Raw genomic sequence first — 10,287 nt, forward strand, 5'->3', positions numbered from 1 at the left:
TGGAGGCATTATAACACTCTCTAGCTTCCCTTTGGTCTCCTTGGACGTAGCCTACGCCAGCGCTGGTCGGGAACTTCATAGAAAGGTGCCAAATTGAAACTACCGCATGCAAGTTGGTGAGTAGTGGTCGACCAATAACCACATTGTAGGCAGACGGGCAGTCAACAATTAAAAATTCAGTCATCACGGTTTCATGCTTGGGAGCTTCCCCCGTGGTGACTGGTAACTTTATTGTTCCAGCTGGTGATAGTCCCTCTCCAGTAAACCCGTAAATGACGTGAGAGCATGGTTTCAAGTCATTGATGGATAGCTTCATTTTTTCAAAAGAGGACTTATAAATAATGTTTACGGAACTTCCCGTATCAACCAGACATCTTTTCACCTTCATGTTAGCTATTTGAACTGTCACTACGAGAGGGTCATTGTGAGGATACCTCACGTGTTTGGCATCCTCCTCAGTGAAGGTGAGGGACTCACTTTCATACCTTGGGTTCTTTGATGGTCTCTCCTCCATCGTCATAACCTCGGATGTGGACGCTGCCTCCAACTCATGACGAAGGGTGCGAGCATATCTTTCCCTCACCTTGCTGCTATCACCCGCAAGATGTGGTCCTCCACATATTGTATCTAGTGTGAAGTCCACAGGTTCAGGTTGCAAAGGTGGGGACCGTTGTCGCTTGAACCCAGGATTATTGTTGCTTCCCTCTCCCTGGGTTTTCTCTGCCTTATATTTTTTTAGTTTCCCCGAACGGAGGAGAAACTCTATCTCATCCTTAAGGTGGTTACACTCGTTCGTGTCATGACCATAGTCTCCATGGAAACGACAGAACTTGTTCTTATCCCTCTTACTCATTTCCTTCTTGATTGGAGGGGGCCTTCGGTAAGGGACCTCCTGATGGCTGGCTAGATAGATCTCCGCTCGGGTTGCCGAAAGAGTAGTGTAGTTGGTGAATCGAGGTTCATACTTCGTAGGTTTGTCATTCGACCCAGACTTAGCTTTCTTCTCACTGCGGTGGTCAGACCCGTTATTCCCACGTTTCTTACTACCGCCTTGATCATTTCCGCTATCCTTTGGAGTATCCCCCGATCCACTTGGGTTGTTCAACCCGTTCTCTCCTTTCTCAATGGCATCGTCCAACTTCATGTACTTATCTGCACGGTCCAAGAATTGTTGTAAAGTTGAAATTGGATGGCGGTGAATGCTGTCCCACAAAGGACTTCGATAAATAATACCCGAGGAGATCGCAACCATCTTCCCTTCATCTCCAACAGCGGTAGCCCGATTGGCTTCTCTCATAAACCTCTGTATGTAGTTCTTGAGAGATTCATCTTTGCCTTGCCTAATATCCACCAAGTGGTTGGCATAAACTGGAGGGGTTCGGGCAGTGCTAAACTGCCTGCAGAACTCCTTCCTAAAGCTCTCCCAAGAGGTGATGGAGTCGGGTTTGAACTTCCAGTACCACTCTTGGGCAGTGTCTGACAAGGTGGTGGGGAAGACTCTACAGCGGTAATCGTCACTCACCCCAAGCAGCTCCATCTGATCCTCGAACTTTCCAACGTGTCTCACCGGGTCTGCCTTTTCTGTATAAACTGGCAATACAGGCGCCTTGTATTTCCTTGGTGGTTGGGCTGCTCTTATTCTAGCACAAAAAGGGCTACCACTTCTGTGGTCTACTGGATCAATAACTGGTTGTTTGGATAAACCTTGTACTGCCGCCGTCAAAGCATCAAGCTGGGCTTGGATGGCTGGGGCCACTGCTGGGGATGAACTTTCGGGACCGCTAGGTCGGGCACTCCTATCCAGCGTATCTACGTCAAGTATTTCTACTCGACTAGTAGGACGGATTGGCTCCTGCCCTTCGAACGGAGCGGTCCTCCTTCTGTCATCAATGATGTCCCTTAGGTCCTTCTGAGCAGTGTTCTTTCCCAACCGGTCGAACACCGTACTCCGAGTCTTTTCGGAGGGTCTATTAGGTGGAGCGTGCTCCTTGCCATTACGCTGGTTGGGATGTCGTGGTGGCTTCCCCGTTTGAGCTGGTTGATTATCTCCCCCTCGTCGGTTATTATTCTTCTCTTTCGACTGGTTGGTGTGGTAACTGTCACCTTCATCACGCCCATGTCCATCTTTGAAGTGTGAAGTTTCCTTGCCACGAGGGGCTTTGTTGTGCCCCTGCTCAGAAGGTGTTTTCTTACTGCCAGACTTATGACTTCCTGACCTGGAAGTCTCTGATCTATGGCTCCTTGAGGGGGTCTTAGAATTCCCCCTTTGGGTAGTGGCAGTGCGTGATCGTACTCCCTCCTCCTCATGACCAGGCGGGTTACCACCACCTCTTGCTGGTCTATCAGCTTTCTTTTGACCAGCCTCTATGGTCCTTGCTTCTTGAGTGGGTATCACCCCAGGCATAGCTTGAGCATTGGCTCGGGTCAACTGCGCAGCTGCCTCCAGAGCAAGTGCAGCTTCGCGGTGTCGCCTGTCGGCCTCCTCCTGCTGTCGACGGATCTCCTCGCTCCTAGCGTCCATCTCTTGTCTCTGCTTGGCCATTTCCTCAGCAAAGGCCTCCTGCCTAGCATTGAACTGGGCCAACTCATCCTGGAACGCGCTCATGGTCTCCTGGAGCTCCTCAACTTCAGGAGCTACATCCTCAAGCACGACCCTAGGCTCATTCTCACGATCTTGAACGTTAGGATTTTCCGATCTAGCATGCTCCCTGGAGGTGCTTGCCCTCTTGGAGGCCGCGGTGGTGTTCTTAGGCGCCATATCGCTTTAGGGACTGTCTGTTTTCTCTTCAGGCTCTCAATGAAAGCACCAAAATGTTGACTGTGAATTTAGCCAACGACGTGAGAACGTCAACTACGACAACCTTCAAGAGAATTATAAACGACAACAGACAGTTTTTTATGAACTAAAGTAAATAACACGAGGTTTTTATAGTGGTTCAGCCCCGATGATCGGTAATAGCCTAATCCACTTAGAGATTTTATTACTGTATTTGCACTCAAGATCAGATGAACCGTGTCAACTGAGTTTCTTCAGTGTGAGATATTCTAGAACGCAAAAATGGGTTCTTTTCAAGAACAACACACTTTCTCTCTCTAGAATACAGATTCACTCTTGATTTTGCCAAAAAGTCCTTTTACGATCGTCCCAAGTCCCTATTTATAGACCTGGGTTCTCAACTGATATCCCCTTTTAATAGGGATATTCTATTATTTACCTAATATTTATATTACAAAATAAACATTCAAAATATAACTGATCCCTAATTTCGAGTGAGGATTGAGTGATTCCCGGATGCTTGGACTGATTCTCACTGAAGTAGTTTTGGGCAGTTTGACGTAGCTTCTCATGCATGTTGGCTATTCTTCAAGCTTTACGTAGGTCAAAGGTGGCATACGCATGGCTATCCTTGGACCAAAGGCCAACTACACTCGAGTTATACTCCTCCATTGTGTCCGATCGGACACAATGGTTGTCTTCTTTGGCTTAAGGTGGTTCAAACCACCTTATTTGACTCCTTCAATCAAGGTCCAAAATGACCTTACACTTTGCTCCTCGGACCAACATGGTCCGAGCCATCTTCTTCCTAGCATATCCTCGGACCAACATGGTCCGAGCGCTCCTGCAGGTGTCTTGCGCGATCGGGGGAGGTCATGTGCGATCGGGGGAGGTCTTACGCGATCGGGCATAATGCCCCTTGGACCTAAATGGTCCAAGCTTCCTTTGCTTAACCAAGGTCCGATCGGACCTTGGTCCTCTCTCTTCGGACCTAGGTGGTCTGAGCCACCACCTTTCCTTGATCAAAATGGTCCAAGGTACTCATAAGTACCACGTCCGATCGGGCACACATCCTTCCCCTTGGGCCAACAAGGTTCAAACCTCTTCGCTCAACCAAATGCTCGATCGGGCATTAGACTTTTCTCCTCGGACCAAGGTGGTCCGAGCCACCATCTACTTCTCCTTGACCTGAATGGTCCAAGGTACCTCCTATGTGTATGTTCGATCGGTCATAGTCATCCCTTTGGACCAAAATGGTCCAAAGTATCCACACGCATCATGTCCGATCAGACACCACCATTTTTACTCACCTCATTCAAGCCCAAGTTCACTTCTTCCATATCATACCCGATCGGCCACTATGTGGCTTTCCCCTTGAGTAAAACTTGAGCCTTATTCTTTTTGAACTTATTCGAACCAAGCTTAACAAGAGGTCTCCTAAGCTTAGGTCCGATCGGACCTACTGCTTTTATATCTTGAACCAAAATTCATACCTCCCTTTCACTTTCTCGGTCTTGGCACCAATTTAATTATATGGGTCTTTAAACTGAGGTCTGAGCCAAGCAACCCCCAGTCTAAATACTCTCTTCGATTGGGCGTATTTGGCTTGACCCTCTGTCCCATTCCTTAACTAATGTATTAGGCTATTACTAAGCCAGATCTCCCTACTAACTCATGCCACGTGTCCATTTCACCGCCACGTCATTCTTTCCAAATTTTTGGGATAACACCCGCTGATGCTGGAACTAAGATATTGCCATTGAGCAAGTTTAACTACTGCCTAAACTTGCTCGGAATTGATCATGGATGATAGTTGATGGCTAAACTGGGATCCTTGGGAAGTTATGTTTATCTCTGCAATCCATGTTTAATGAAGACCAAGGTGGAAATTTGTTAGAATATTTGGTCTGCATTAAACATCAAAACACATCAGCAAAGTTACGTTTTTTCTTCTAGTCTTGTCTACCATTTCGCCAGATGAGTCTGTGTTTATTTCTGGTATTTTTTAAGTTTGATGACAATTGTAAAAATCCCTATAAATAGGTCTTATTATCTCAGTTGTTTAAGAGTGAGAATAGTACATATTTCATTTGTAAAAAATAGGAGTTATTTCAGAGAGAGAAAGAGAGAGAGCTTGAGAGAGAAACACTTGGGTCTTGGGTGAGAGATTTCTTTGTACATGGTCAAGTGTACTTGGGGTTTGGCTTGGGTTCAAGGCATTGTAATCCATCAAGTGTAGAAGTTATCTATTGGTGACAAGTTGTAATCTCCATTACTGTTTCATAGTGCAGAGAAGAACATCCCAAGGGGAGTTCAAAGAGGATGTAGGCTCAAGTTATTTGGGCTGAACCTCTATAATACTTGGTGTTGATTTTATTGTTTTTCTTGCTGATTTTTTCTGTTGAATTTGTGCATGTTGTGTCTACTGGTTTGTTGATTTTGTGATTGTAGATGAGGCTGGTGTGAGGAAGGTGAATTCCCTAACACTTATTATTAATGCAGACACATATAATTTAAATAACTTAATTACAAATATTGAACGAACTACACTTATATAAAAAGTAGAAAAATATAAATATAACAATGCATACAAAGATACTACCCACTAACTTAAAAGATTCCACTATCCAAAAGCCTAAACAAATTTAAATGTCATTATTAATGGACTGGGAGAAAAAGTTTCTCATGATAGGGCGAGCTTTAAACAAAGCTTCTAATGGCACTGCTTTAGGCATAGAGAGTCCTTTACCTTCCGCCATATCAATTTTATCATCATCAACTCTCTCCCAATCAAAGCATTGAATCAAGGACCCTAATGTCAAGCCCATCATGCGTTGGGCTAGGGCTTTTCCAGGACAAGCTCGTCTTCCAAGTCCAAATGTCATTAGTTTGTATCCTTCTTCGTCTCCATTAATGTTCTCAAACCTTTCAGGCTTGAAACTCTCGACGTCATCCCACAATTTAGGATCTCTATGTATGGCCCATGCATTGACCAATAAAATAGTGTCACATGGCACATCGTATCCGCCAATGGTGCAATCATTTGAGGAGTAGTGAGGTACAAGAAGTGGACCAGCTGGATACAATCGTAAGGTCTCAGAAATGATACATTGGAGATAAGGGAGTTTAGAAAGATCTGATTCATCCACCAATTGTTGTTGACCGATTTGAGAGTCTAGCTCAGCTTTGACTTTTGTTAGAACATAAGGATGATTCAATAAATTGGACATTGCCCATTCTAGTGTCACTGCTGATGTATCAGTTCCAGCAAACAATAATATCTACAAAATAATATTACTAATATCAGAGTAATAACTGAGACATATAATATTTACACACAAACTCCTATTTGCTAATAAATGATAGTCTACTTCAAAATGATATAATTATTATTAGAGTGGAACATCGATCATTTTGTATAAAACACATGTGTGTTTACGAACAAACACTTAGGATGAGGTGACATTTTATGAGTGATATTAAATTTAAAAATGGTACCACTTATTTTAATTTAATAAGTTATGATGGGTATCATCAATTATATATAAGATGTTACATCATTTAAAATATCATATAACATGGCATTGTTATTTGGTATATCATATGGTGTCTAACACTAGATATTATAGTTAGTGTGTAAGTTAATATTAAGTCATATGCATATTTTATTTTAAATTATAATATATGAGTACGATATTAAATTACATCAATTATTATTACAACTTACCTGCAAGACTGCCAACAAAATTAAAAGATGTGTTTAATTTGTTTGAAAAGGGTGTGCGATATAGCTTGAGATATATATGTAGTTAATTTTGAATTAAGTACTGCATTTGCATGGATTTATTGTAAGAATTTTATTTGGGCTTACATTAATATTTTAATTATTTTATTAAAATATGGGTTGTTAGATAATTCTTTGCTGAATTAACATATATAATTAGTGATCTATAGTTAATGGACTTAGCATCTACGTGAAATATAGTTGAAATATAGTTAATTAGTGTGTGAAGTATAGTTAATTATAGATGTTTGAAGAGGAGACCCAGTCAACTAGGGTTATGTAGCTAAGTACCATCCCTAACTCTATAAATATATATTGTCTCTTCACAATTGTATGGTGGTATTTGGTTGATCTATTTGATTTGCTTCAGATTTAGAAATCTAAGAAGGAAGACTTAATTGGTTAGTATTACATTAACAAAACTCGGTTATTACTATGGAAGAATCAGGTATGTATGTTCTTAATTTTTTTTTCAATTTCTCATTATATTCTAAATTATATACAATTTTGTATCATGGTGTTTTATGAATTTCTAACACCGTCACAAGTGAGATATTTTAGAATATATGGAATTATTACGTATGAAAAATAAACTAAAAATCTACATAGATTTGGTTTGATATCACTCAGTTTAATTAAATTTATGCCAAAAGATATATAATTTTTTTTATATTTTTTCAAATAAAAGATAATTAGTATCATTACGAAGCCTTTAATACTTTTCTTCTGTGAAAATTATATATGTTATAATTAATGGGTTTATATAAAAAGAAAAACACTGTTTGATATTGTTTTCTGTTTTTTGTTTTGAAAATTGTATTATCAGAAATGAGAACATAAAATTGTTTTTGTAGTTTTCAAAAAACAAGAGGTGTTTGATTAATGTTTTCTAAAAATAATTTTTAAGTTTATTTTTTTAAAATCTTAAATAAAAAATTAACAAATATATTTACAAAGAGAAAAATATTTTAAAAGTTTGTAATAAATAATGAGATAAAATAATTTAAATGAAAAAATAATGAAAAATATGAAGTGAGAAAGTAAGGAAATAAAATTTGAGAACAACAGAAAACAACTTTTTGTTATTCTCAAAATTTTCTGTTTTTTGTAACTTTATTTTTAAAAATTATTTTCAAAAAAAGCTTTTAAAAACAAAAAAAAACAGTATTTTTAATTAAAGTGTCAAGACTCTTAATTTCTCGACCGTCAGTTACTCTTAATTTCTCGAGAGGTTTTAACTTCATTATATATATATAATATATATATATATATATATAGAGAATTACCAGTACGAAGCCCTTGATGATTTGGTCAGTGTAATATTCAGGTTGAGACTCCTGCAAAGAAAGTAAATGGTCGATAATGGTGTTCCGTTTCCCATCTTTGTTACTCCGTTGCTCTTCGATCAAACCCTGGAAGAATGAGTCTGTCTTCTTCGCAAGCCTCTTCACCTTCTTCTCATAACCATTCGGAATCCAATTCAGTATCGGCAAAAAATTAGCCGGATTTCCAGCTCCGGAATTCGCAAGAACCTCTTTCATAATCTCTCGAAACTTCTCAGCCTCCTCCTCATCTGTGACGTCATCGCCGTAGTACCGTTTTCCGGCCACCATTCTCAGTACGATGTTGAAACTCAGCTCCTGTAGTTTTGACTTCAGCTCCACTCTGCTGCTTCTACTTCGCGAGATTTTAAAGAGGAGTCGCTTGATCTCGTCTTTACGGATATCGAGGAAGAGGTTGAGACGGGCGGAGGAGAAGATCTCGATGGCCCCGATACGGCGGAGGTTCCGCCAGTGGTCGCCGTAAGAGGAGGAGAGGATGGTGGTGTAGTTGTAGCCTACGTGCTTGCCCATGAGGAAAGGTGGGCGGTTGGCGAAAACGATGTCGTTTGTAGTGAAGCATTCCTCTACGACGGAAGGGGATGAGACGATGACCGCGCGGCGTGACCCGAGCCAGAGTGTGAAAACGTCGCCGTATTTGGATGAAAGAATGTGCAGAGCTCGGTGGAGTGGTGGTTTGAGGAGATGGAGGTGGCCGATTATGGGGTGAGAGGGTGGTGATGGTGGTAGGTTTTTGTAGTGTCGTTTCTTGGTTTGGAAGAAGAGCTTGTAACAAGCCAAGATCAGGATGATGATAAAGGAAAGAGAGGTGTATAGTAAGAGTTGTTGATCCATTTTGTGTAGTTGAACTATATTCTTTTTTTAGAGTAATGAATCAGTAGTCTTATAGCATAGAGAATTGCTAATAGGCATTGGTGCCAACTAGGCATAGTTATATAATTTAATATCGAGTCTTACTTATTTATTTAAATTTAATAAGTATTATGAGGTATTACTAATGCGGTGTAACCTTATATGATATTAGGTACTCTAAAATGTCAAATAGCTCTCGTGTATGTTCGGTAATCATTAAAAAAATAATTTTATATTTATTTAATTAAAAATCTAAATATAAAATAAAAAAAATTTGTTCGGTAAACATATATTTGTTTTTTTTAATTTTAAATAAATTTTTGAAAATATATTTTTCTTACTATCATAATTTTTTTCAACACTTTTTGCTCTTTCCTATTTGATCGACTAGTGAGGTATAAGTCGATTTCCTCAAACTCAAATAGTGTTCTTCTTTTTTGGGTCATCGGAGAGATGCTCTCCGACCGTCGGAGCAAGATCGGCTATCATGAACTCCTAGAATGACTTTCATCTTTTTATCTGTCAAACCTCACTTTCAGATCTTTTCTACCTTACAAAACTGCAACCTCCATCACATTTTTTGTCGGCTCTGATGCCATTCCTTGTCAAAAAATTTGCTATAGAACACAATAGTGGTGCCATTGATATCGGTCATATTTACAGCCGTAGTTTATTTTTATTTTTTTAAACAAAATAATAAAAACTCTAACAAAACATATTTTTATTTTAAAAACAAATAAACAAAATTGAAAAAATATTTTAATTTTTGTATTATAAAAAATAGAATAATTGCCGAACAGACCCTATATTTATATATATATATATACATTTATATTTATATATGAAGGAATATTCCTAGTTCATCCATTTTGTGTAGTGGTAGTATACTCTGTGCTGTGATCAGCAATGAATTATTACTATTAACTATTAGTAGTCTTGTTGCTATAAAATGTATATCCATCTACATATACGTACCCTTTTAGTTGAAAAATTCGTCAAATCATTCCGTTGGTATCCCTATTTTTGTATTTCGTACTTGTAGTCATTACCATCTCATGATGTGCCTATATCTATATCTAAAGTATATTATATATGAATATTCCCTAATAATGTAGGAATATTCCCTATTTTTATATGGGTTTATATATTTTTGCATCCTGTGTTTTGTCTCATTACTTGTTTGGATCCTGTATTTTGACAAATTACTTTTTGGACCCTATGTTTTGTAAAATGGTTAAAATAGAACTCTAAACTCAATTTTGATGAAGAAAAAATTGAATATAACAACACAGTTTTTAAATAGAATAATTTTATTTTTGTTCTGAATTGTTAGTTTGATAAATTATTTGTGATTTTAGTTGAGAAAATATTGACCAGAATCGAGTTTAGGGTTCTATTTTAAATATTTTATAAAACATAGGTCCAAAAAGTAATTTGTCAAAATACAAGATTTAAACAGGTAATGGGAAAAAACACAGGGTCCAAAAAGGTATAAACTCTTCTTATATAGCTTTTGCTATGGTTCTTAGATTCTC

The 10,287-nt window shown here is 38.8% G+C and overlaps 1 protein-coding gene across 1 annotated transcript; it reads right to left on the reverse strand.

Annotated features, from left to right (window-relative positions):
* Positions 1-5,421: 5,421 nt before the first annotated feature.
* LOC133781889 (cytochrome P450 81Q32-like) lies at positions 5,422-8,734 on the reverse strand. The gene is made up of 2 exons (XM_062220998.1): positions 7,847-8,734; positions 5,422-6,057 (listed from the first exon to the last, which is right to left on the reverse strand). Exons 1-2 carry the CDS (start codon positions 8,732-8,734, stop codon positions 5,422-5,424), a joined length of 1,524 nt encoding a protein of 507 aa, XP_062076982.1.
* Positions 8,735-10,287: the final 1,553 nt, after the last annotated feature.

This window comes from Humulus lupulus, chromosome 1 (assembly GCF_963169125.1).
Source record: "Humulus lupulus chromosome 1, drHumLupu1.1, whole genome shotgun sequence".
Taxonomy (NCBI): Eukaryota; Viridiplantae; Streptophyta; class Magnoliopsida; order Rosales; family Cannabaceae; genus Humulus; species Humulus lupulus.